This window comes from Toxotes jaculatrix, chromosome 4 (genome assembly GCF_017976425.1).
Source record: "Toxotes jaculatrix isolate fToxJac2 chromosome 4, fToxJac2.pri, whole genome shotgun sequence".
Lineage (NCBI taxonomy): Eukaryota > Metazoa > Chordata > Actinopteri > Toxotidae > Toxotes > Toxotes jaculatrix.
The window spans coordinates 6,008,528-6,036,307 of NC_054397.1; the positions used below are offsets into that span (position 1 = coordinate 6,008,528).

Here is a 27,780-nt window from a genome sequence, read left to right on the forward strand (position 1 = left end):
CTTTACCCCTGCAGACCCTCTTTACTGATTTATTTTTTTACTTTCTCTCCCATTTTATCTCTCCCCTTCGCCTCCTCTTCTTCTTCACCTTTCCTTAAATCTTCTTTTGATTTCTGTTCTTTCTTTTTTCCTCTCTGCTCCTCACTTTTCTCCGGCTAACATTCACATCGGTAGATTTTAATGAGAAGCAACTGGGAAATAAGACAGGCGAGACAAGAGGGAGAAGGGAAAAGAGGGGAGAATAAAGTGTTTACTATGCAAAAGGCAGGAGAAGAAGAGGAAGAGGATGAGGAAAAGAGGACAACTTTTATATAGCAAACCTGAAGAAATTGTGTAACAGGACAGTATTCATGTGTTGCATGCGCCGTCTTTACCTGCGCGTGAGAAACACCTCCAGTATGATATCTACATTAAAATGAATTATCATAAGACCATTTCAGTAACTCTGGCTCCTGTGTTTTACTTTGAAGGGTGGTACATAACAAGTGGTAGTGGAGGAAGTATTCAGCTCTTTTACTTAAGTACTAACACCACGAAAAGTAAAAGTCCTGCAGTGAAAATGTTACTTAGCTAAAAATACGTATGCTGTCATTTTCTCTTCATGGTTGTTTAGCATCTCTCTGGTCATTTTGAGTCTCTGTGATCATGAGAGTCCATTTCTAGTCCTTTTTGTGGTAATTTTGTGTCGCTTTGTGGTCTTCTTTGGAAACGTTTTGCGTCTCTTAAGGTTGTTTTGAGTCCATATGGTTATTTTGCATGTCTTTGGGGTCGTTCTGTGTCTCTCTAGTGTTTTTGTGTCTCTTTGTGGTTATTGGAGTTTTTGGGGGTTTTTTTGTTTTTGTTTTTAATCGGCCACCATACTGTTTGTTGATTTTACTTGCTTTGGCTTCTTCTCACGTGCTCACTCACTTTATATTCAAAGCCTTAAATATTTATATTCTCTTTTTTCTTTTATTCATTCAGCACCTTTCCCATTTGCTGGTGGATGTGATTCTGATGTGGGTATTAATATGAAAAAACACAAAGAGTAAACAGGTGTGATATCAGCCACAAAGCTCCTCAGAAATAGGTTTTTATAGATTTCTGTTATTTAAATCGTTCAAAAACGTTCTAACGTGTTAATATTTTACCTCATTTTCAAGTAGGAGGAAAACCTTAAAAACACAGACATTAAATATAAAATATAAATATAAAATACATTTCAGAGGGAATCATTTCACTTTGTGCTATACAACTGACATATGTAGCTACAAATCAAGAGATTTGACCCTGTTATATGTATCTACAAAAGATTTTAAATTCAAGATGTGATAATGTTTATTTATTTAAGTCCAAAGAAACAAGACTAATAATCAGTGTAAAACAATAAGTGAAACACATTTTTGAGTGGAGGGAAGCTTTAACTCTGTCCTTCATTCATTGGTAGAAAACTGAAAATAACACTAACGCTGGGTCAAAACAAGCCATTGGTACTGGATAAAGTTATGCTGGTGTCCCACTCTGGCTCAAATTTTAACCCAGTCATTTTTAGAGTGTACTGTACTTGTTGACTTTCAAGAAAGAACTGTCTGCAGGACTTTTACTTGCAATACAGGGATTTCTTTAAAACATTTTTTCCTCTTTTACTTAGAGAAATGTTTTGAAAAGTTATTTCACCACTGGCTAATAATGTGCATGGTTTCTGCTTTTCTGGTCACTTCAGTGAACAACTGAATAACTGCTGAGCTGACGGACAACACTGCGAACTGATTCAGATGTGGGCTACAGGTTTCAGGAACACACACACACACACACACACAACCTGGAGGGCGGGATTATCCTGCAGTTATTGTCATTTAGAGTTGGTCCACAATAAACTTGATGGTGTCCAGAGGAGCGCTGCCGTTGCCGTTTTCTCTAAACAACTTTTGTTTCATCCAGGATGTTGACTTTTTCCTCTTTTCGCCCCTCGGCCTTTTCCTCTCTGATTTTTCAGTTGTACTATTGACAAAACAGCCACATCCCGTGATCCTGATCTGCGCCATTGACATGGAAACATCCCAGCTCTGTAGTATTATCCATGTAGTTTAGGGGGAAAGACCCGTCCTGAAACCTGCAGTTATCCACCTATGTGAGCTCAGCGCAGGCTGCAGAAGATGTGCACAAAGTGTGAGTTTCCATCACCTTCAGCCGACTGGACCCACACAAAGAAAAGACACCGGGAGAAAGTTTTCAACAGTTTCTGAAACCCAGAGGGTCTGGTCTGTCCACTGGAGGACTCCAGGAGGAGGAGGAGGCTGGGCCGACATGAGGCTGTGTAACCGGGGTGCGATGATGCTGCTGACCACGGCGGGGGCTTTCTGCGCCTTCAGCCTCATGACCATCGCCGTGGGCACGGACTACTGGCTGTACTCCCGCGGGATGTGCCGCTCCAAGAGCCAGAGCGACAACGAGACCGTCCGCAAGAACGAGGAGGTCCTGACACATTCGGGTCTGTGGAGGACCTGCTGCACAGAAGGTAGGAAATACTCTACTCCTGCATGTACGTTTAAAGATCTCACCAATAAACTAGTTTCAACAACTAATGAAGCCACATGAGAGTAGGAATCAAGGCAAAACTGGTATTATGGTCATATAAGATAAAAATATATTAAAGGGCAAAATCACACTACTTCACATTAAGTAATAAAAACACTTTGAGGCCATACAGGTAGAACAGGCCTATTACTCCCACAGGAGAGGAGATGTACCCCATGTCTGATAAAACAGCAGTAGCCTACATTATAGGCTGGTAATTGTATTTCTATGATCACAGCCTTGCAGGATTACAGCATCCAGTGATAGAAGAACTATTCTAATCCTTGAGTAAAAGAGGCCATCCTACATTATGAAATACTCTAGTACAAGGAAATACATAACAAGTAAGTATTATTGGCAAAATGTACTATCAAAAGTATATAATGCAGGAAAATGGCTCCTATCAGTGTTCTAATCTTATGAATTATACCAGTCAATTATTCTTATCTGATGTGTACATAGTATTTTGCAGTTGGATATATGTTTTACTATTTTACTGACTGAGCAGTTTTTTAATCAATAGCATAATCTGTCACTTTTTAAAGCTCTTTATATGTTATTTGTGTTTAGTAGTATGAATAAATGAAGTGGAGTTAAAAGCACACTATTTTACCCTGAATTGTACATGAAATATGAATGTGTGTAGGACTGTACTGCAATGAAACACCATGTACAAAGCAATGAAATGGAAATTCTCAAATAATGTCTAAGTACCATCAAAATTGTATTTAAGTACAGTACTTGAGTGAATGTGCTTAGTTAGATTCCACCACTAGAAGCGCAGAACTGAGCAATAGTTTTGACAGTGTTTTACAAATAAAAGTCCAGATGATCTAACTAGTGAAAAAAAGATGAAACAGAATATAAAAGAAACTTATAACTGTATAAATTCTAGCTAAGAAAGTAAGTGCACATAAAAATATAGTGCTATTAAGTGCAGCAGTTTCAGGGGACTGTCAAATATAGAGAATTAAAACAAAATAATAAGGAAAAACATAAAACCCATTGCGGTCATGAGTTATCAAAATGGCACTGAGAGCTGGTCTACTACTCTGCTAACCAGCGCTCTGAGTCAATTAAAAGACATTTGAGGCTACTACTTTACTTTTACCTCTTTATGCATGAAGAACTGCTTTATTAAGGACCGACAGTCTTAAAGAAAATGTGCTCTCCTGCTGCACATTTACGCCATATTTTAGCTTTTGGTGGGTTTATGATTGGGCTTTGATTGATGGCAAGATTCAAGAAGGTGCATCTTGGCGAGGGAGGGAGGGAGGGAAAGGAGAAGAGTTTAAGTCCTGCAATGTGATGGTGTGAAATGACATTTTCAATCGTTTATTGCTTTTTAATAGCACCCCTCTTTCTCTTACTCGATATCCTCAGTTGGTTTTGCATTGCAAATTTTTTAAATGTTCCGTTCTTTTATTTCTGCCTCGTAGACTTCACTTTCATCCCTCTGCTCCTCTCAGCCCCCTCCCTCAGCTGCAGCTCCACTATCTCTAAGCTCCAAAATGGTTTAATGCAGAGTTAACAGAGCATGCAGAGGACATCAGTGCCTCGACAGTCTTGTGTGTTTGTCTGTGTGTGTCCATCAGCCTGCATCACAAAAAGCCACCTGCAGGCAGACAGACAGAAAGACGGGAAGCTGAAGGCTGTCTCTGCATTATGTGCCATAAATAATCATCGGTTGGTGGCAGTGTTGATTTTGTTAGGATTGTATGTCTGTTCGGTAGCGTACTTTTCATACAGTGTGAGAACACTGTATGACTAAACTTAAAAAATGTTTTCCTAAAATGTATTTTTTTATCTGTGTAAAATGACAAAACAACAAATAGTGACACGACAGGTGTAACAAAGATAGATGTGTAGATAAATAAAAAGTACAAGAGGACGCAAGTACAACAGGTTGACATATGTTTGTGGGCACTTATGAAACTCAGCACTGCAGGCATACATTTACAACGGGATGCACTTAGTATCTTCTGTAGCAGAGTTACTGCAACAGTCTAAAGACTCATGATGTTAAGCTGTGAATTCTCAGAAAGTATCTGTAAGATCTGTAAGAGTAAGGAGAGAGCTCCTAGTTTGTCTGACAATCATTTGAATAAATACATTTTCAGTAGTGTGCCTTTCTCTCTGACCTGTTCAGTGTGGCGTTGTGTGAGTTGTAGCTACTGAATGAGTTTTGTTTTGGTTACCATGGCGACTGAGTCACATCATCAATACTGTTCAATCAGTGCAGCACATAGGGACACATTTATCAATATATCCCTGTATGTGTGTGTGTGTGTGTGTGGAAATGTTGAAAGGCACCACAAGGTCAAAGGTTACAGAGAGCAGGAAGCATGAGTGCAGCTGATTTTTGCATCTTCACAGCATGAAAATCAACAATAAAATACCTTAGAGCCATTACAGGTTATTATGGTGACAGTCTGTCAGTTTGGCAGCTTAATGAGCGGAAGGTTCCGGGGGGCAGTTTAGTGTTGATGATGGTTTTGATTCTTCAACATGAAGTGCTGGGAGATGTTTCCTGTAAACACATTTATATAGTCAACTGTCAGGCACTGAGCAGCAAACCGGTTATGGGGTTTAAATAAAAAAAAATTGTGGTTTTTATTTACCCCCAGAATGAGAAAACCTACATCAATAGAGACAAGTGGATGATACAGAAGCTCTGAAGTTGTTTCGGGCCTGTGATGCTCACTGTTAAAACACCTTTTGTTGGAGCTTGTGTCAAATAGACACTACCACGTTAATGTTGATGCTGACTCTGAAGCTCCAGACATCACAGGTGCTTCAGAAAGCACTGCATTCAATCTGACAGTTTTTCAGCTAAACAATGTGATCGAATGTGTTGGACATTAGTTCATCAAGGAGAGAGGAGAATAACTAAGAAATAGACTAATATTCTGAATATGTGTACGAATGCAGACAGTTATTGGCTGTGGATTGGCAGCTACTCTGAACTGCAATGAGTAGCTGCATTGTTAAATTTTTCTCCCCAGAATTAAACAATGTTAGAGGGAAAATCAGTCTTTGCTTAAACTGCTCAAAACTGTGATAAAAGTTCACAAGCAGGCATTGGCTAATGTTAAAGCGTCACAAGCAAAATAAGTAGGCAGCCACTGACTTAAATCAACCAAGTAAACCTGAGAACATGCCAGTGTCAAGAATGTACATGTGAAGTTAAAGGACATACTTCCTGTGGCAACTCTGGAGAAGATGTCACAGTGCAGATATCCCCCACATGCATAATATTCAAAGCAAAATGGCAAAAGACCTGGAGCTGAACTGTTTCAAAAACAGGGAAAAAAAATCAAAACAAAACAGCCCATCAGATGATAAGCATATTTAGCATTATGCAAGTCACTGTTTGAGTATGCAAAGGGTACTGGGTCAAAGAGACTGAGTTCTATAAACCCTGTAGTATATATCACATGTAATAAATTGACACAGCACCAAATTAGTTATTTAATGGATGTACTGTAATGCATTTTTTTCTCCCTCTTCGTCTTTCCATAGGGACGTTTCGGGGTGTTTGCAAAGACATTGATCACTTTCCTGAAGATGCTGATTATGAACAGGATGCTGCAGAGTATTTACTACGTGGGTAACACATGCAAATAAGTGTTGTGATTGTTTCAGATGGCATGGTGGATAAGTGGCATAAGCATTTACAGTGTGTGTGGTATAAAACAGCTATAGTGGAAGTGTCAAGTATTCAAATGTTGTATACAACCCCATTTCATTCTCCTCTCTCCTCCCCACAGGAGCAGTACGAGCCTCCAGCCTCTTCCCCATCCTCAGTGTGGGATTATTATTTCTCGGAGGTGTGTGTGTAGCTGCCAGTGAGTTCTACAAGTCACGCTACAACGTCATTCTCAGTGCGGGTATACTCTTTGTCTCTGCAGGTCAGAAACACACAAACACTGATTTCTACAGCATGCATGCTCTTCACCTGTTCAAAAGTCCTTACATCTGTTGTTTTTTCATACTGCCTAAGGATCTGGGAGCAACCCTGAGTTGATATCTTTAAACTTAAACATGAATTTAAAATGTACCCTTTACCCCTTTGGCCTGGCTTTTGAGTTGAATGTTCTGTGACCGTTGTTTAATTACCATAATTTATATTGTCCTCTTGATTAAAATGTCTTTGTCTTTTTATAATTTAGTTAATATTAGCTTAGTCAGTCATCTATAAAGCACTTTGAATTGTACTAACCTGTTTGAAAGTTGCTTTACCAATAAAGTCTTATTCATTGACAGTGTCCTTCCTTCTAAACTCTTCCAGGTCTCAGTAACATCATTGGCATCATTGTGTACATATCAGCCAACTCAGGTGACCCCAGCCAGAGCGACAACAAGAAGAGCTACTCCTACGGCTGGTCCTTTTATTTTGGGGCTTTGTCCTTCGTGCTGGCTGAGATGGTGGGCGTCCTGGCAGTGCATGTGTTCATAGAGAAACACAGGCAGCTGCGCACTAAAGGCCGGCCTTCCCTCATGAAGCCGCCCATCTCCCGCAACTCATCTTACTACCGCAACCGTTACTACCACAACCGCTCCCGCCGATACAGTTACAGGAGCAACCACAGTGCAGGGGACTCAACCTCGCACTCCTTTCGAGCGTCCTTGGTGCAGGACCGAGAGCCGTCCCTCTCTGCTGAATCCAAAGTCACTGGCATGGCAGGTTTGCCAACGGCAGTGACAGTGGGTTCAGAGTTCATGCTCTACACCTTAACCTCGCCACTCAAAGATGGTAAGATCGACATGGGTGTGGATGATTTAACTACAGCTGCTCATGACAATGCTGACATGCTGCCTGGAAACTGTGCTGCCAGCAGAAGGACCACGCCTGTGTGAGTGGAGAGGTACTGGAAGAGGGAGGTGTACATTGATAAAACACAAGAGGAACGTCAGTGAGAGGTGGACATTAAATAAGAGGGAATCCTCACTTCTTCTGTAAAGACTTTGGACACTGGAGTAGGGGTGCATCAACTAATCTGTTGAAGAGATTGAGTCAAAAAACTGTTGAAAAATCCCATTGTCTCAGAGCCCAACATGACGTCTCCAAATTTTTTGTTTTTGTCAACAAAAACCAAAGAGATTAAATTTACAATATTATAAAACAAAGAAATGCAGTGAACCCTCATGTTTAAGGTTTTGGTGGTTTTTAAATTATCAGACTAGTTGCTGATTATTTTCTGTCAGTCAACTAATTATTACAGCTCCAGACATAAGCAAACTGTCTCTTTTATTTACTGTTGACAAGCTCTGAGAAAAAGAGGTGAAGTAAACAAGAACACAATTTTGAGATCTGCTACTTTTGTCCTCTTTGAATGTCATTTTGCTAAGCTACTACAGTAACTTAGCTACAGTATACCTGTAGTGTGTGTGAATGTGCATGACTGTGTCTCATATACATATTCCTATGACTATACGTGTATGAGACACACAGTCATGCAGAGAGAGACAGAGAGGACCGGTGTCCATGAAAGTTAGAAACTTTCACATAAAAAAAACAAAACAAACACACATTACGTACATCTGGGAATGACATAACAATGTCCTGTCCATGTCCTCCTTTTTGTGGACCTAAGCACAAAATCGAAACCCCGTTAAATGCATTAAAACTCTCTATCTGTCTCTCCCCGTTTGGGTGTCAGAGTGTGTATTGCGTAAGCATGTGAGCATGCATAAGTGTACCAAAAGGTTCTGCCCTTTTGGTTGTGTCACTGAGTCTCTGTTTACATCAAATAAAGCTTATAAATGAACAGAATCTCTCACAGTGTGCTTTGGAGAGAAACAAGTGTGGTTGAAGGTTTGGTGTTGTTTTTCTTGCCTTGTACAGGGCACATCTCAGGTGTTTGTGTGTGTAGGAGAATATTCAGATATCTGTCCTTGCATGTGGGCACAGAAGCAAATGTCCAAGCCAAGTACAAATATATAAACAAAGGCACAGACAATTTATCAAAAATAATGGACTCCCCGGTACTGCAAAACACTGAGGTCTCGTGTGTGAACATGCATGAGTAAGCTGTGTTAGACACAATGGCTGGAGAACAGTAGGCGGACTAAGAAACCTGATGTGTTACCATGGCAGCAGCATCATTCAGGCAAGCATTCAAGGCAGCTGTTCTATTGGAGTCAGATCTGGTGATTGGGGAGGCCACTGAAGTACACTGACCTCATGAGACCAGTTTGAGACGCCTTTTGCTTTGTGACTCTGAGAATTATCATAATGGAAGTGGCCATAAAAGTATGTTTACTATCCTTTTAGCTCTGGATTGGTCTCCACCAACTTCTTTGTCCCTATCCAGACCTCTCACACTGCACATACTCTTTTGATCCATTGTTATTTTTATATGTTGGATTAGTGCAGCTTTAACATGTCAACTTTAAAAAAAAAAAAATCATGATTTTCTTTACAGATAACATTGATATGATTTCATGTACTTTCCTCTTGTTTCAGAGCTTTTCACTACAAAACCCTGGCAGCGGTGGGATTCGAACCCACGCCCCCGGAGAGACTGGAGCCTTAATCCAGCGCCTTAGACCGCTCGGCCACGCTACCTTCTACATTTAATGCAAGACAACTCATTCCAGTCAGTCTATATGGAGTGTTGAATTGATTTAATGTGGACTGTAAATGAGGCTGTAAAACCAGAGCAATGAGGTGAAAGACTCAGCCATGATCTGAAGAACTGAGGTGAACTGCAGTGGAGATAATTCTCTGTGGGTTTGTCCCTATACACACCTCTTAAATTGAACATACTCATTTGCTCCATTGTAAATTAGTGCAGCCTAATTTTTTTTTGACTCTATAGCTTGTGATTTTGACTTGTGATTTTCTCTACAGATGATACGTTACCTGAAAAAGCCATGACATATTCTGCAGTTGCCCCATCAACTGTACAAACCACTTAAGGGTATCAAGCACACCCTTTTCAGTCCACAGTGTCTATTGTCCACAGAATTTCTCACTTACTGTAGGTAGGATGTGCTCATATGATTGGTATTGTTTCAGATCATTGTGACAAAAACCTGGCAGCGGTGGGATTCGAACCCACGCCCCCGAAGAGACTGGAGCCTTAATCCAGCGCCTTAGACCGCTCGGCCACGCTACCTTGTACATATAGCGCAAGACAACTCATTCCAGTCAGTCTATATGGAGTGTTGAACTGATTTAATGTGGACTACAGGAGGCTGAAAAACCAGAGCAATGAGGTGAAAGACTCTGACACGATCTGATGAAATGAGGTGAACTGCAGTGGAGATAATTCTCTGTGGGTTTATCCCTATACACACCTCTTTAATTGAACATACTCATTTGCTCCATTGTAAATTAGTGCAGCCTAATCTTTTTTGACTCTGTAGATTGTGATTTTCTCTACAGATGATACGTTACCTGAAAAAGCCATGACATATTCTGCAGTTGCCCCATCAACTGTACAAACCACTGAAGGGTATCAAGCACACCCTTTTCAGTCCTCAGTTGTCTATTGTTCACAGAAATTCTCACTTACTGTAGGTAGGATGCACTCATATGATTGGTATTGTTTGAGGTCATTGTGACAAAATCCTGGCAGCGGTGGGATTCGAACCCACGCCCCCGAAGAGACTGGAGCCTTAATCCAGCGCCTTAGACCGCTCGGCCACGCTACCCTGTCCATATAACGCAAGACAACTCATTACAGTTCATACAGAGTTTTCGATTGCTTTAATGTGAAATATAGCAGTAATATTCAAGAGTAATGTTGTATGATAAGATACACCTTTATTAGTCCCACAATGGGGAAACTGCATCCGACACAGCAGCAAAGAGACAGATTCACCCAGAATATACAAAAAATCAAAAATATAAGACTCGATAAGATTTACCAGAAAAAATAAATACTGTAAACAAAATGACAGTATTCACACTGTGAGCAGTATATACAATATTGAACCACTGTACACAGTATAGACAGTCTAGACAGCATAGAGAGTGTGAGCAGAAGTGGATTACTTTACATGATGTACATGTAAATGTAGGGTAAACTAAGACCAACACGCTCTGAAGAACTGAGGTGAACTGAGAGGGAGGTAATTCTCTGTAGGCTTGTCCCTATTCAGACCTCTCACACTGCATATACTCATTTGAGTACTCAGATTTACTATTCATTTCACAATGTACACAAAAGCATTTCTGCTCAGTGAGTGGAGGGCGTGCTCACTATCAATACTGTTTCACGTCCGCATAGTTTGCTTTTTGGTATTGTCTCAGAAATCATTATGACAAAACCCTGGCAGCGGTGGGATTCGAACCCACGCCCCCGAAGAGACTGGAGCCTTAATCCAGCGCCTTAGACCGCTCGGCCACGCTACCGTTGTCACCTTCAGTTGTACAATTTGTTCTCGTCGATGTCTAGGCAGTGTTGAATCTTTCTGTGTCGGAGGAATTGGGGTTGCATTCATGAATGGTGAAGAGAAAAACACTGCAACAGGGCAAATTATCACATTTTTCGATTTAATTGCTTCTTCCCCTCCGATGTCAAACATGAAGTTACATCAAGGTTCCTTGACAACGCCATGAAATAACCAAAGAACGCCAGGAGACCAAGATAGTTCACATCCACCTTGTTAGTTAATACCAACACTAAGGTTATGAAAGGGTGCGCCATTACAACCAGTTTAACGTAAACTGACATTAAGTATAAAAGAAGAAAAACAACGACGATAACAATGGTAGTAATAATACTACAAAGCGCTAACTACCCAGCTTTTCATATCTTCCTCCATGTTTTGGCGGAAGCCGGCTTCCATTTTGAAATAGAGCGAAGATGTTGTTTTGTGATGTACTATCTTGTCTTCATGTTCTCTCTTTGGAAGAACCCCGTACACATCCGGTTCCGTCATACGCCATTTTGATGAAACAGCGAGGGGACGAGCAGGTTGGATCAGCGAGAGGGATTTTATGGATTTAACTTGAAGAGTAATCCGGATGCACAACTTTACACCTTTCACGGTGGAAAATGACCGTGGACCGAAGAGAAACCTTTGTGTTTTGACATCGTAGCGGGTGGATTTTGTGAGATTATTCGACAGCTAACTTTGCTAGCATTGTTAGCATAGCAGTGTTTAGCAACAGCCGTTAGCTCTTGTTAGCGCAGAGGGAGCGTTAGCTAATCTCGAGGTGTTGCATGTTAGCCTTGGCATTAGCTAACTCGTCAGACATTTATACGGTAGAATTCAATTTCAGAAAAAATTATTTGAGCTCTAACAGCGGTAGAACTTGAGGACTCGTTGCGGAAGCTTTCACGCAGTTTTGTGGACTTTTTTGTGGTGGCTCGTTAGTGTTTGTTTTGTTTTCCAAAATAAGAAACTACTCCTAAAACGGCGAAACATTACCACAAGGACTGATGTTGAGGGAACCCCAGGCCCGCTGCTAGCTTTACTAGCAGCTTGCAGTACTGCGGCCCGGGCTTTCTACCAAGGACAATTCACTACGGACATGGCCTCATTTACATCCCTGTAATAGAAGATTTACTCTGTGCTTCATGGACTCTCTTGGATTTGGTGGCACCCTGTTGTGTTTTATCGGACTTTAAAGAACTTGAGAGGCACACCGCGCCGCACAATGGCGCTCTGGCTTCAAATCTCGATTATTTTTCTTTGGCAATAACAAGGACTCTGTCGCCATCTGCGAGCTGAACCCTTCCCCATTTTAGTCATTTCTTTGTCCACAGTGTTTCAGCGAATATAAAGAAGGTTTACTCATTAAAGTCACCCGATTTAGCCTCCTGTGTTCAGTGTTGACGCTGTTTTATTTTATTATCATACCAGGCCTGTGTTTTTTTTTGTTTTTTCCTTGTGCTTGATTTACTTAAGTGCTTAGACCTGTAAAAATGTCGTGTGTTCACTATAAGTTTTCTTCCAAACTGGACTACAACACAGTCACTTTCGATGGGCTGCATATCACCCTCAATGAGCTTAAAAGGCAGATTATGGCCCGGGAGCGCCTCAAGGCCACAGACTGCGACCTGCAGATCACCAATGCGCAGACTCGAGAAGGTATGTTACCAGCTTACACATTGCAAAATGAGTGGCAAACATGTCATCCATTATTCTTGTGAGTAACAGTAAATAATAGGGCTGAAGCGATCAACTATTTATATAATTGATAATCATTTCAGCATTTTTTCCATGCAAAATTACATTGCCAGTTATTCTCGAATTTTAGCCTCTCAAATAAGATTTTTGCCGCAAGTCATTGTAAACGGAATGTGTTTGGGTATTTATAAGAGCGCGTTTCGGACGTTCACGGGCATTTTGGACACATTGCATAGACTTAACATAAAATCTTTTAATTGAAAAAATAATCAGAAAATGCTTATTAGTTGTAGTTCTAAATGATAAAATTATGAAAATCCGAAATTAGAGGAACATGCTCATTGCAGATTACCGGAGCCGAAGATGACGTCTTAAGATTGTTTTGTTTGCTTAGTAGTCCAAGATAGCCAAAAATTCAGCTTTGGTCTTATAGAAGAATAGATCAACAGTAAAAACATGTATGAGAAACTGCCTCAAAATTACTTTGAACAGTTTATACATTTTGAAAATTGCAGAAGATATTAATAATGTCACATTAACTATCTCTAATGGCGCCATATCACCTTTTGTCGAAACCATCTTCTGAGCCATGTTTCTTTTATGTCTATATACTTTATATCATATGAAGTGTGTATATATATATATATATATATATATATATATATATATATATATATATATATTATTTTTTTATTTATTTTTAAATTTTATTTTATTGGGCTTCTATTGATGCAGATGATCTCATCATATGTCTGCTACTATGATTTTCACAGCTTTAGTTGAAATTGTGATATGATAGAGTTCATAAACTCTCATTTCTTTGGCTTATTTAATAAAAAATATGGAAATTTTTGTCCTGGCACTGTGTTTGAAAGTGTCTTTATGCACCTGTTAAATACTGTGTGTTATACTGTGGTTGGTTTAGAAGTCATCATGCTATGTGTTGTGTTTGTTCTCTATTGATTTCTATCTCATGTTTTGTAGAATACACAGATGATGAAGCCCACATCCCGAAACACTCCTCCGTGATTGTCCGCCGTACTCCAATTGGTGGAGTAAAACCTGCTGGCAGGACGTTCATTGTGTAAGTATACAGCTATTACTAGCATCATGAAGTTATTAATAGGTTTACATTTGGATTTGTTTTTTCAAAGTATGGATTACAGACCTTTCTATAAGCACTCATAGTTGAAAACTTGATCCTGCAGTTGGTCATAAGTTGGCAGTCGAGTTATGTTAGTAACATGGTTTCTCTCTGTCCTGTGTTGTTTCTGCAGAGATCGTTCTGACACAGCTGTGGTTGGATCTTCTAGACCCGTATGTAAAACAAACCCAAAAACAACACTCTCTCCTCCTCCTCCTCCTCCTCCTCCTCCTCTCACCTCTCACTCTCTCCCCCTCTTTCTGGCTTTAGTCACCTTTCTTGAAAACATTCTGTCAACAATGACCGAGCTCTGTGTATTTTCTGTTCACCGTGTGTTGGCTACATTTGTGTTGAGATCTCAATCTCTATATGTTATATGATGTCTTTTTTGGGGAGGGTTTCCTACTACGTTTTAAGTAGTTTGTTGTTTCTCTCTACAAAACCATGGTTTTCATTTTTGAAATTAGTAGATTAAAGTTTGAAATTGTGGTTGAATGAGAGGAGGTTGATATAAGAGAAACAACAGACTAGCTACTATTGTTTTTGAATGCTCTGAACTTAATTGTTGAACTGTTGCCGCTTTATAATTGATTGAGAAATCATTTAAACTGTTAATGACTGTATTTCATAATGAAATGGTTTTGTAGCCTGTTTCAGGCCAGGCAAATGTATTTTAAAGGGGTTTGTAAAAGGAAAACATGGTATTTTTGTACTGATAATTTATTGTCATTTTATTTTGTGTGAAAATATTTTATTTATTATGTGGTGTAAGAACCCAGTGAAGTAAAGTGTGGCTGGGATTGATTGTAATTAACTTTGATTACAATTACAAGACTAAAGTTGTGTGAGTGAGACTCGCCAGTGATTTTCTATTTTTAAAGCTTACCCTGCTAAACTTTAATATACTCAAATCTCTTGTTTGGTAACTTTTACCAATGTCAAATGTTTTCTCCTGTACAATTTCACCATGAAGATGTTCTATTCTGCACTGAGTATGGACTGCACACAACCCTTAAACCGTAAAGGCTCACGGATTTCATCCTGCTGAGTTAAATGCTATGAATTAATTCAGAAGTGTCTATTTTAAAAAGAAGCAGGTACTAGTTCAACGTGAATTGTTACAACTGTGGTTTGGGGCATCAGTAAGAAGCTAGTTTTACTAAGGGAGATGCTGTGACTTGGCCACTGACGTATAATGTGACGTGATCACAAAGTACAATGACACATTATCAGAAAAGTAAACATCTTGTCTATCTTGGGAGGCCTTCCATGGTTGCTGCAGTGATAAGAATACTGGTGTAGTGTGTCCTGTAAGCTGTAAGCTGCAGAACCTGTCAATAAAGTTGTTCAGTGGTTCAGTGTCAGAACCGCTTGCACCAGACCCTGTGTGTTCCCTCCACAGCATTCTGCAATACCCAGTCTTTCCTCCAAGCCCTGCATATCATGATGGACAACCCACCCTGCCCGCTTGTTTATTTACTTGAAGATATGTTTCATAAGAGTTAGGCGGAGCAGCTTTTTTGTTTGTTGTTGTAAAGCATTGTTTTTTTGGTGTGTGAGACTTAATTCTCATGGTTCATTGACTCCTGACCTGCTTTACAGAGACATCCCTTTCTGTCACCCCTCACTCTGTAGTGGTGTAGTGACTGTTTTAGGGAACAATTTGAAGGAACGTTTGACAGGTCTTGTTAGTTAATTTTTTCTTCATTGATTAAGTTTTAAAGAAACATACTCTACATTTGTGCATTATCAGCGCTACATACTTGACACTTTATGGTGTTTGCATGTTTTGGTTTTTTTTTTTTGGTTGGCACTACTTTGCTAGCTCATGAGTTTACAGAAAGCAGTCTTAAACTGGTTTTGATGAGAGTTTCTAACAGTCATGACATCCCGGCAAAGGGAAACTGCATGCTATAATTAAATGTCAAGTATTCCTTTGAGAAAATCTTCTTCTCCCTACATAGCAGGAGAAGCATTAGGATCTCTTTAGAGGGATGTGCCAGTAGTGTGCATTTTGAATGTGGCGAGAACCGTTAACATAGTTAGAGGTTAAAGGCTCAGAATATAAGCAGGTCTAGAGTTGTCATGTATGGTAGAGTAGTTGCAGTGAAAGTTTGCTTTACTTGTTTTAAATGTTAATGCATCTTGATTTTTAAGCAGTTTAGTGGTGTTGAAGTTCTCTCGGATTTCCATACAGTGACAATGAGAAATGTGTTTTTAATTTCAAATTTAGTGATTATTTTGCAACTGTAAACCCTGAAACTTGCCAATAAATAGGCAAGCAGTAGTACTGTAACGCCCCCTGATGTGAATAGACTTTGCCTTTAGCAAGCACACAGGTTTTAAAATGTAGCATTACTCAATGGACCTAACTCTTTTTGTTTGACAGCTGTTTCTTTCTTAATTTACTAATTTACTTCAAATAATTTAGATTTCTTCCATGTAAACAGCTCTTGAAAGACATGGCCCTAGATGAGGCTTTGACAGCCTTAACTCTGTCTTGACACAATGCCACCAGTACATGGTTGACCATTGTGCACAAGCTTAGCTATCCATATTTAGATTTAAATGCTCACTTTCATATGCTTGCGTTATTTCATGCACTTTGAGTACTCGACCAATGCCTTGATTTTGGTGTGCAGACTTAGTTGGAGACTGTGATGGACTGGACACAGATGTGGTGGGGAACTGTCTGAGCTCTTATCTTCCACTGTGTATCAATTAGATGTAATGTTAATACCTTTAATATCTGTACTCTGATTCTCCTGCAGACTGATTCTTCTCCTTCTTTGTCACTCGCCCAACTCGCCAAGGTAGTGTTTCTGTACACGCTGGCTGTACTTGGAGAAAATATTTCCTAAGTTCAATAGATTCGTCCTTTTTTCTTGTGGAGTTGACATCTTAATTTTCTCCTTTCTTCTTCTCTCCATCACGTGTTTTAGACTGCTAACCTGGTTGACGCAAATGCATCAGAGGAGGACAAGATTAAAGCCATGATGACTCAGTCCAACCATGAATATGACCCGATACAGTTAGTACACACACACACACAGCCGCACACCTTGCACTTGTACTTGATTAAAGTCAGATTTTTTTTCTTCCATGTTTTAACATCATGAATTGGTACAAAACAACAACGTTCATTAGCTGTGGATAGTTTTAAAAAAACGAACTGTACTTGTCTTTGTAGTTACTCCAAGAAGGCAGTTGGGCCTCCTCCCGCTCACTATACCTGCTTTCGTTGTGGAAAGGCTGGTCACTACATCCGACAATGCCCCATGCTGATGGTAACTGTCATGTTTGATTATTTTTATTATTTTTATTTTTTTTTGTGAAATTTCATCTGTGAAATTAATTTTTTACTAATTTGCAGTGTAATTGACGTATTGTTTTGTTTTTAACTTTTTAGGTCCAGGATAAGAGTGTGGAGGGTCCCAAGCCAGTCAGGATTAGTAAGGGAATTCCTCAGAGCTTCATGGTGAAAGCAGAGCCAGGCACCAAAGGAGCCATGTTAACAAGCACCGGAGAATATGCGATACCTGCAATAGATGCGTATGTGTCAATTTAGGATACCCACAAATGTACACTATTTAGTATACTTGTATAGCACATAATGAAGCGTTATATTCATCTTTGTCTTAATCCATTTTATGTCTGTGTCCTCCTTGAAGAGGATCCACAGACATGAGTTTATTGCTGTTGCTTTGTGCTTGTTTGCTAGTAACAAAGTCCTCACAATTACAAAACAATTATGTTAATACAGGGAAGCGTATGCACAAGGAAAGAAGGAGCGTCCTCCATTTGTTCCTCATGACCAGTCGTCATCTGAGGACGATTCAGACCCAATCCCCGACGAACTCTTGTGTCCAATCTGCAATGACCTGATGACAGACGCAGTAGTTATACCCTGCTGTGGAAACAGTTACTGCGATGAGTGTAAGTTCTTCCTCGTAATGAGCATTAGTCGCAAAAATCTCAATGTGCAAAGTCCCAGGCTACGCTACATTTGTTTGCATTTGTACGCATTTCTAATGGTTGGAAATTCTGTGGTCCTATTGTTCCACTGTGTATTGTTATAATTTCAAGCCCCTTTTTTATCAGTGGAAAGAGTGGCAAGAGTGGAAAGAAGTTTAGTTTATTTGTTGGTCAAATAAACGTTAAATTTCAACTAAGGAGTGTTTGTTTTCAGGTATTCGGACTGCCTTGTTGGACTCAGAGGAGCACATCTGCTTCACATGCAAACAGTCAGATGTTTCACCTGATAATCTCATTGCCAACAAATTTCTTCGACAGGTAACTCCTTCAAATGCATGCATGTTGATATGTTTTACATTTTGGTTCATTTTACTTGAAAATGAAAGCAAACTATAAAAATGTTTTAAACTATGTCTAATCTGTTTATCATGTAGGCCGTGAACAACTTTAAGAATGAAACAGGATACACCAAACACGTACGCAAGCAGGTCCAGCACGCAGCTCTGCCGCCTCCTCGCCCTCAGTTGACCAGACCCCTGCACTCGAGACAGCAGGACCCACTACTGGCCAATGTCACTCACGCTCCTCCTACAAGCGTGCCCACCACTGCCCCTCAAGCACAGGTCCAGCCCCCTGCACCTACTTCTGCTACTACTGCTGCTCCTACTCCTCCTCATGCTGCTGCTGTCGAAGGTCGGGACGCTTCACCAGCCCCTGCACCTGTTGTTGATCACCATTCTCCTATGCACTCTACCAGCCAGGGAGAACCACCCCCACCAGGGTAAGCTTAGTCCCAGATAGTCTGTATACCTACATGAAATGACATATGCAAGAGGGGATCTTTGAAGGGAAGAGCCACTTCTACCAGTCATAATGTGTCTGTGCTTGTTTATGTTTTAGTGAGACAGATCCAGAACCTACTGTGACACCAGGCTCATCAGGTACCTCAGATAGTGGATCACAGGTGAGTCCTTCTTGATCTCCTAATAATGGTCTACTGGTGCGATAGCTCTCATCATTACTTTTATTATTGTTGTTGTTAATGTTAATGACATTGTTGTTGTAAACTTATAGACTTAAATTGATCCTTAGAACTTACCTCCACATCACTGAACAAAAGAAACTTAACTTCTCTTGGAGGTAATTCCATTTTTCTCACTGTGATTTCTTCCACAGGGCTACCATTTAACTGTTATTGGCCATCCGCCACCTACAAGGCCGCCCCATCCATCAGGTAAGAGGTTCAATTTGGATCATTTAAGGGGATTATGTGTGCTTCAAGGAAACACATTCAGCAGCTAACAAATTGTCTCTTGCGTTATTAGGTCACCAGTCACGGCCCCACCACTCTCACAGAGGGGGGGGCAGACAGTGGGAGAGGTAAGACCCGTCAGTGGGACTCAGCTCATCATAGTCTCATCTGTTAAAAGTTTGTATTCTATGCCTGCCTCACAATGGCGTGTCTCTCTCTTTGCACCAGGTCTTACAGGGGTAGAGGAGAGCACCCCCCTACACACCTCCAGACAGCTCCACCTCCTGCACCTGCTCCTCCAGTATACCCAACTCCGTCCTTGTACCCGCCCCCACCACAGCCCTATCCCCCTCCATACACCTCTGGCCCTGGCCTGATTCCTCCTCCTGCCATTGGTTACCAGCCCCAGCCTATTTATGCCCCTGGACCACCAGGGCTCAACCCCCCCTGGGTTGCCCCTGGTACCCAGCCTCCTCTACCCCATCTTGCACCCTCCCTCTCTCAGCCCCCCCTCTCTAAGGAAGATTTCTACAGACAACGGCACCGACAGGACAAGTGAGCCTTTCTTTTTGCTTTTGGTTTAAACAGCAACAGTGGCTACTGATTTCTTATTGGGAATTTACATAAAGAGCATTACTAAACATCACTCTGGTTTGAGATTAGGAATGTATTAAGAACTAAGAGCCCTGGAGTAGTTTTGAAAGTTTAAGTGTTCTTGTCTTTGCATCCACAGAGTTCCATCCAAACTGGATGAGTTTACTAAAGACTTCCACAAAGAGCTTATGAAGTACAGAAATCTACCAAAGAGACGAAGACCGTCTTATTCCAGGTAACTACATTAAGAAGACATATCAAAATAGGTTTTAGTTCTTACATTTATCACATATGCATAATCCTTCAAGCCATTTGGTCAATTTTTTAACATAGTCTGCCTTGTTTCTCCCCTTGTTTCCTTCTTTTCTTAACCATTTCCTTTTCTAGGTCCCGGTCATACAGTCGCTCTCCGTTCAGCCGGTCTCCTTACACTCGCTCCAGATCCAGGTCAAGATCCAGGTCGAGATCAAGATCCAGGTCTTACTCTTATTCCCCCAGCCGATCCCGCTCCCGTTCCCGCTCCCACGGCCGATCTTATCCACGCTCCCCTTATTCCAGACGCAACGGACGAAGTTATGGACGCTCACGGACAAGGTCTCGCTCCCGCTCAAGGTCTTATGGGTATCGGCGCTCTGGCTCACCACGCTCTCCTCCCTCCTATCGGGGTGGAGGCTGGGAGGGAGCAGAAGGAGGAGGACCCTACAGGTCTAGGTCGCGGTCTCGCTCCCCTGGTGGCTACCGGAGCCGCAGCCCTGGTGGGCGCAAGCCACCTCCTCGGGACCTAGTGCCGTATGAACTAAAGGGACCAAGTCCTGGAGGCCATGAGCGCTGGGAGAGAGAAAGGTATCGACAGTGGGAAAAGGACTACACAGACTGGTACAACAAGTACTACAAAGACTATGACAACCCACATCCCTCACTGCATCACAGAGGTCGTGGCAGTAGGGACAGAGACAGAGACAGGGAGAGGGAAAGAATGTCCCCATTATCCAGAGAATACTCCCCCCAGGGGAGAGGAAGAAGAGGCAGGGAAGAGAGAGGTCCTCCCCCTCACCATCCTCCATCCTCTTCCTCATCAGGGACTAAGTCCAGCACTAAATTCCAGAAGACAAAGAAATTAAAAAAGAAGAAGACTGGGGAGGAAGCAGAGCCATCACATCAGTCAGTGGACAGAGGTGATGCTACTCCTGTCAGAGATGAGCCAATGGACGAAATCCCTTCACTCACTAAAACTCCTCCCATCTCCTCAAAGCCTCCATCTGGTGCTGCAACCACTAAAGCTCCAGCTTCTAAAAGCACTGCTGCACCCGTTAAACCCTCAACCAAGGCCACATCGAAGACTCAGTCTGACAAGACAAAGAAAGAGAAGTGTCAGAAGGTAAAACCTAAAGTGAAGACAGAGCCTGTGAAGCTAAAGAACGAAAAGGTGAAGAAAAAGACTGGTGAAGCAGTGGTGATCAAAAAGAGAGACTCCTCCTCCTCCTCCTCTTCAACTGTCGCCAAACCGCTGAAGACCGTTAAAGCCAAGCCAGAAGATACTTTAAACTCAGCTACCCCAAAAAAGGAAAAGAGTAAAAGCTCTGCGGTGAGACCTGCCCTGCTTAAGACCCCTCCACTGACCTCCCAGAACCTGCCTCTACCTCATCCCTCTCTTCATGACGGGCCTCGAACCGGCCACGACATTAGGGGGAGAAGAGATCTCCCTCAGGGCGGTGGTCTCCTTCCCACCCCTCATCAACACGGGCTCCCACTCCTCCACCGACCGACCTCCCCAGTGGACAGTCGGAGGAGGATGGGAGAGGAGGGCCGCTCTTTGCTCGGAGCTCCTCCTGGAAAGCTGAGGAGGATAGATGGGTTAGGGGGTGGTGGTGATGTCATGACCCACTCTCACATGTCTCACCAACCCCCGCTCCACAGACTCCCGCCCTCCTCGGACAGACCTGGTCTTCCACTAGCGGGGAGCCGTGAGATGGGCCGGGGAGACGCAGATCGAGGATCTATCAGACCTCTAATGGACCTGCAGGTGGGTCTGTTGCTTGAGCAGTATTTACACAGGGTATTTATATTAAGTTATAATATATATTCTATACTACTAATGTACTATGTTGTTAATTATCTGTTTATACACCAACCTCCACTTATGGCTTCCCACAGCACGTGATATTGTTGTTGTTATATACACTGAGAAAGACTTATCCCTGCTTACAACCACATTATAGTCTGCTACCATCATTTACTTTTTCATAAGCGCCAGCTTAGGAAAATTTCCTGCGTACTAATTTCTTACTGTTTCAAGTCACAACACCATTATTTTTCATAACCTTGTAACCTTATTCGTCTGGATCTCCGGTTATCAGAAAAACAAGCTGAGCCTACACCTCCTCTGAGCATCGGAGAGACACTGATTTTTAATGTGAAACTGCTTTATTCAGTGTTTTTACCTGATTTAATTACCTGGTTTGTTTGTTTTTGAGAGGTGAGATCTCTGTGGATAATTCTGCCCCCGGTAAAAAACCTCCTGAACAGTGATCTCTGTGTAACCTAAAAATAAAACAGCAATGAATTGTTTGTTACCATCATTACTTTTAATTGGAAAAAAAAAGGTACGGCTGTAAAAAGTATGCGATGCTTCTGATGTCACCCCTTTAACATTTTGATCTTGTTTTCTGTCCAATTCCAGTTGAAGCCACTGACCCAGAGGAGGATCAAGTTGAACAGAGATCTGGGGAGAAAAGGCAGCACTGAGACAGCAGTCTCAGACAGAGCGCCAACGGGTCCTGAGAAGACAACATCCACGTCAGATCGATCAGCTGCTGCTAACATCTCTGAAGAAGACCGACCCAGCAGTACAACAGAAGGAGCTGGAAGAAAGGAGCGATCTGCATCTGCTGAGAGGGGAGTTTCCAGAGAGAGACCAGGGAGTGCTGGAGAGAGACTACAGAGCTCAGACAGAGAGCAGAACAGAAGCTCAGGACAGGACAGAGAGCGAGACAGAGCTTCCGGATCAGACAGGGAAAGAGACCGAGACAGAAGTCTGGGGTCTGACAGAGAGAGGGACAGGGTCTCAGGGTCAGGCTCACAGAAAGTAGCAGCTACAGTGGAGAGAGACACCGAAGGAGAGAGGTCAACGAGGACAGAACGAAAGAACTCCGGAGGCGGAAATGGAGGAGGGAGATCGGTCTGTCTGGATAAAATGACTATCGGCGAGAAATCAGCCATCACCAAGAGACCGGCAGACCATCAGGAGAAACCAAGCGTATCCTCTAAGGAGAGAGGTGAAGGGTCAGAAAGAGCTGCTAAATCTGACAGGTCTGTTACACGAGTTTACCTCCTACTTGTCAAACCAGCATCCATATCCATGATTGAAAGAAAGCAGGGATTTAGTGGTTTTTATCTGTAAACACAGTTGTAATATGTGTAATTATATTCTCTTATTTCCCAGGAGTGTGTCCAAGGACAGAACAGAGAGAAGTGTCCCCTCAGGAGAGAAACCAGCTGCTGCTCAGAGAGAAGGTAATTGGAATCACTGTATGAGTGCATGCATGTGTGAAGAGATGATGACTTTGATTTTTGTCTTGTGCCATCTAATTACGCATTGATTAAACCTGTCTTTGCATTACTATTCCCTCTCTTTCTTCCAGTGGTGAAAGATGGTGAGGCCTCTGCTGTGAAGAACAAACCCAGGATCAGCCGAAAACCTCTGACAAGCCACACTGTGAGCTCCGCCAGGTGAGTCCGTTGTGCCTCTGTTTTCGGGTTCTCCGTCCGTCCGTCCGTCGCGTTCTTGCGAAAGCAATATCTCAGAAACGCAGTGAAGGAACACATTTTTGGCCATAACTCAAGAATTCATACATTGATCGTGGCAAAACTTAACACAGATGTCTAATAGGATAAAATTATGATGACGTTTTATATCACTGTGACATTATAATGTTATGCAAATTAGTACCTTATTAAATTCCTTACATACAACCACGAGGCGGTGATTCCAGTCAGATACGTTTTGTTGTTCATTAAATCCCTGCTGCAAACCAAATTTCCTTTAGGATACTAATAGAATTATGGTTCATAGGACTAGTGTTGCTTGGAAATACAGTAACTTGGGGGTCAAAGTTTAATTTCTGTGAGCTGTTAAGCTCTAACAGAAACTAAACTTGTCGATATACCTGAAACTGGGAAATGGTTTATAGTTGGTTACTAGGAATGGGTATCAGAACTCATCGTTTTTTTTTTGTTTTTTTTTTTGTATCAACCAGAATTTATTCCACGAAGTATTTAATTGTTCAGTAACCAAACCTGGCATCGAATGTCTTGTCAGAATCAGCAATAGTAGTGTTCCCGGTTTTAGTCAATTTAGACAGCGTTCTTTCGTGGCTGCTCTTGTTGAGACTATATTTAAAGGAATAGTTCAACATGTAGATTTTGGTAAATGGTATCTATATGCCAAAGTTTCTGTACAATATGAGGAAAGCTTGAGGCGCCAGTATGCTAACTGAATAGTTGGCTGAATAGCTTTGGAAACCCGCCCCTCGCGCATCTTTCCGACATCGGATTGGTGAGACCCATGTCTCATCACTTATATAACTTTCCAAAACCAACAATCCAGCATTCACACCGAGTTCACGCCGCGCTTGGTGAGCTGTGTGGAGGTGATAAACAAGACAACAACAACAACATTTCTCTCAGCTCACTTGTTTTCTTTTGTTACGTAACAATTTTTAGCACTTTTCATGTCAGCAGCTGAGCGCAACACTCAGTTGCTCTCAGGTTTGTTGATAATGAAAATAATTAATTGCATCCCTAAGAAAAAAATATGTTAACATTCCTAAAAGCAAGGTATTGAAAAAAAATTATATGAAAAAATACCAAACAAAATATTTCCAACTATACAAAGTTAGCCAACCATAGGTTAGTGTAGAAGATTGATTCAATATAACCAATCACATTCCTCAAACACCTCTTTATACATTTGTTTTTACCTTAACACTAGGTCAACTCAGGAGACAAAGCGGGATTCAGAAAAAGAGCAGAAAAGTGTATCCTCTAAACCTGCAGAACAGCCCCCTTGTAGCCCTGCGGATAGCCGTGGCCGCAGCCCAAGTGTCAGCCCAGAGCCCAGCCTGGTCAGGGAGGAGCCACTCATCCAGCCTCCTCCTCGCTCCAAGTGGGAAAGAGAGGATGACGAAGAGGGGCAGGAAAATGGAGTTAGTGCACCCAAGGAGCCCTCACCAGTGCCTCAGAGGAGCCGAGGCAGAGAGGGGCAGACTAATGCACTTAAACCTGTCAGGAGCGAAAGTCGGGATGCCATAAGAGAGGAGAGGAGAGGAGCAGTGAGAGAGGAGAAGAAAGGGAAACCACCAAGGGAAGAGGGCAAGGGTGGCAGGGTGGCACAGACAAATTCTGACAAATCAACTAAAACAAAAACGGTGAGGGAGGAGGGTAGAGGGGTGAGAGAAGAGGGGAGACCTGCAGCAAGAGAAGAGGGGAAAGCAGGAGGCGGGAGAGAGGAGGGGCGAGGAGTGACAGCAAAGGAGGAGAGATCAACAGAAAGCAGAGGTGGAGGAGGACGAGAGGAGAGTCGTGGCCCAGAGCCCAGGAGGCAGCGCTTGTGTTCTGACCTGGGTCGTGAGACGGATGAGGCCGCCTTCGTGCCCGACTATAGCGAAGGCGAAGGCTCAGAGCCGGAGAGAGGACGGAGCGGCAGCCCCAGTGTGTCCCTCAGCCAACCCTCCCGCAGCCCCAGCGCGAGCAACCACAGCGACTCAGCCACCACGACGGACAAGAAGAAGAAGAAACACAAGAAACATAAAAAACACAAAAAGCACAAGAAGCATAGCAGTCAGGACAAAGAAGGAGAACACAAGGAGCATAAGCACAAACACAAGAAAAAGAAACACAAAAAGAACAAAGACAAAGATGTGGAGGAAGAGGAGGAGAAGATAGAGAAAGCAGCAGAGGAGACTCCGTGTTAACAGGGGCTAAGCTAAGCCTCCTGGCCACAATCTGTAACCCTTTACAGGGGTAATGATGTATCTAGAAATATCGGCTAACACTGGCATGCTGCTCCATGTGCCACTTGAAAGGAACAATGAAATAGGTGTTAGACTGTCCATAGCACTGTTGGAGGGCGGTAACTCTAACACTTATAGCGTCCCTGCATCTCTCCAAACCTACATGGTACTTTGATGTGTCTGGACTGCAGCATTTTAAGCACTGCAGAGGTTTCTTTAATGATTTAATGTGAACCTCTGCAGTGACTTTGGGTCAAAAACAAAACAACCCGGGAGTGATAGTGTGATCAACCTAGAGCTGGCAAGAAAGGACTTGATGATGATAATAACTGATCACAGCAGTGAGTCTAAATGATAGGAGTAACAAACTGTACTCAGGGATGTGATTGCTTCTTCGTAGAGGAGGAATTGCTGTTTCTCTGCCTCGATTCAGTTGTAAATAGAGATGAACTGTTGCTTCACATAATATAATTTTTCCTCTGTTTTGCTCACATCCCCCCTGTACTGTTCAAGGCCTAAATACTGGATAACCTTCGTTTCAATGCCGTTGTGAGCTCTTTTTGAAGGACTGCACTAGCAGTTTTGCATGTTTTAGCACATTAACTACAGACTGTATGCTTTTCGTTACTGTTAGCCATTTTCAGTGGTGATAATTTCACTTTTAGGCAGCCACTGGTTCAGTTCATGTTTTTGTCTAGGGCAGTGTAAATTTAAATTGAGACAACAAAATTTCTTTTCATTCATTCATTTTCATTTCATTCACAATCTTTTTTTCCCCCTACTAGCTACCTGGAAGAATGAAACTCTTTGAAAACGGTTAACAGTAAAATTTTTGTGATTAATGAACTGAAACTTGCAAAATCAACAGTATGTTCCAGTAACAGTAAGTTTAACAGTAAGTTAAAGCAGACTGTCATGCGTTCATGATACACTGGATTGTCGGAATCTAGGATGTGTTTATTAATAATGGCAAATCAGTCTGCACGTTTTTGTTCCAAAGGTGTAGTGACTGTATCACGTTGTGTGAGCGAGTGAATGTGTGTGATGTTGTGAAAGTGAAATGTGACAGAAATGGGACGAACTGGGGGACTAATGTTCTTACAAATAAGTTGTTCCTTTTTTTTTTTAATTAAAACATTTTGACCTCGTGAAAATGTCTGAGCTATATTATATCAGTGAACATACAAATGAAGGTTGTGTGGAAACATTGGACCTCTGAGTGGTACATTTAAGCATTTCAGGTGTTTGTAATTAGAACTTTTAATGTAGAATCTGAGACCAGACTAGTGATAAACGATGCAGGCTGCTATCACTGCGATGTGTAGCATACTGCAGTCACTTTCCGCTGTAGATAATAAGTGGGCTACAGTCTTGTGAAATAATATTTAATCAAGACCTGCGAGAAAGACTGTAAATGGCCCACTTAATATTCTCAGGTGTCACAGCAGTCTCAACTACTGGTAAACATCTTACCAGTACACTTGTACCTACCCCATTAAAACAACGGTGGATATAAGAAGCATAAAAGCTATATATAACAATAATGGTTATAGTGCTGTAAGTGATAATTAAATACCTACTGCAGTCATAATAATTACACCTAGTCCTGCAACAGTCCATCATAACAGTGGCATAGTTCTTACTAAAATGTATAAATTACCACAGTGGATCTAACAGCTTAATAACAGAACATCAGTGAATGAGGCAGTAAAAATAAACCATGAATTAATTTTTGCTGTAACTAAGGTACTGCAGTAGTATTCCTAGGGAAGGGAACATGCTCATTTCCTTTGTGTAATGCAGTGTTTTTGTATTCTTAGAATACTGGTAGACATGGTACTTGCTGAGACGTGAATTTAATATTAAAGTGACAGATTGTACCTTAGTTTCCTGTGCTTTGTGGGGCTTCTTTTGTTCCTCTCAGACCCCACTACCACAGTGTGTAAAGACAGATGCATTGCCAATGTACAAATGTATTAGTATCTATTTGGAATAATTAAGATGTCGAACATGTACATTGATGGTTGATAATAAATAATAGACAAATAAGTTGATAAAAAAGGATGGATAAGTAGAAAATTGACTTTATATTAGAAAGCTGAGTCATTTGCAGTTTTTTTTTCTCATTTGAAATGCAGGATTCTAATTTTTTTTTTAAA

At 41.6% G+C, this 27,780-nt stretch overlaps 2 protein-coding genes and 4 non-coding genes across 6 annotated transcripts; 2 read left to right on the plus strand and 4 right to left on the minus strand.

The window, feature by feature from the left end:
* The first annotated feature begins 2,075 nt into the window (after nucleotides 1-2,075).
* Nucleotides 2,076-7,451, plus strand: LOC121180722 (voltage-dependent calcium channel gamma-3 subunit). Its single transcript, XM_041036346.1, has 4 exons — nucleotides 2,076-2,497; nucleotides 6,079-6,162; nucleotides 6,327-6,467; nucleotides 6,848-7,451. The coding sequence occupies exons 1-4, from the start codon at nucleotides 2,287-2,289 to the stop codon at nucleotides 7,414-7,416; spliced, it is 1,005 nt and encodes a 334-aa protein (XP_040892280.1). The 5' UTR covers nucleotides 2,076-2,286; the 3' UTR covers nucleotides 7,417-7,451.
* A 1,594-nt stretch (nucleotides 7,452-9,045) lies between these two features.
* trnal-aag lies at nucleotides 9,046-9,127 on the minus strand. Its single transcript has one exon. It is a non-coding gene; the product is annotated as a tRNA-Leu (tRNA).
* A 471-nt stretch (nucleotides 9,128-9,598) lies between these two features.
* Nucleotides 9,599-9,680, minus strand: trnal-aag. Its single transcript has one exon. It is a non-coding gene; the product is annotated as a tRNA-Leu (tRNA).
* A 456-nt stretch (nucleotides 9,681-10,136) lies between these two features.
* trnal-aag lies at nucleotides 10,137-10,218 on the minus strand. The gene has a single exon. It is a non-coding gene; the product is annotated as a tRNA-Leu (tRNA).
* A 621-nt stretch (nucleotides 10,219-10,839) lies between these two features.
* On the minus strand, nucleotides 10,840-10,921 carry trnal-aag. The gene has a single exon. It is a non-coding gene; the product is annotated as a tRNA-Leu (tRNA).
* Nucleotides 10,922-11,459: 538 nt separating this feature from the next.
* LOC121180093 (E3 ubiquitin-protein ligase RBBP6-like) lies at nucleotides 11,460-27,756 on the plus strand. Its single transcript, XM_041035229.1, has 20 exons — nucleotides 11,460-12,606; nucleotides 13,630-13,729; nucleotides 13,923-13,962; nucleotides 16,561-16,602; nucleotides 16,732-16,820; nucleotides 16,980-17,076; nucleotides 17,199-17,341; nucleotides 17,553-17,725; nucleotides 17,979-18,082; nucleotides 18,199-18,545; nucleotides 18,665-18,728; nucleotides 18,941-18,998; nucleotides 19,090-19,144; nucleotides 19,245-19,571; nucleotides 19,750-19,845; nucleotides 19,998-21,633; nucleotides 22,291-22,919; nucleotides 23,053-23,123; nucleotides 23,252-23,339; nucleotides 24,601-27,756. The coding sequence occupies exons 1-20, from the start codon at nucleotides 12,441-12,443 to the stop codon at nucleotides 25,580-25,582; spliced, it is 5,307 nt and encodes a 1,768-aa protein (XP_040891163.1). The 5' UTR covers nucleotides 11,460-12,440; the 3' UTR covers nucleotides 25,583-27,756.
* Nucleotides 27,757-27,780: the final 24 nt, after the last annotated feature.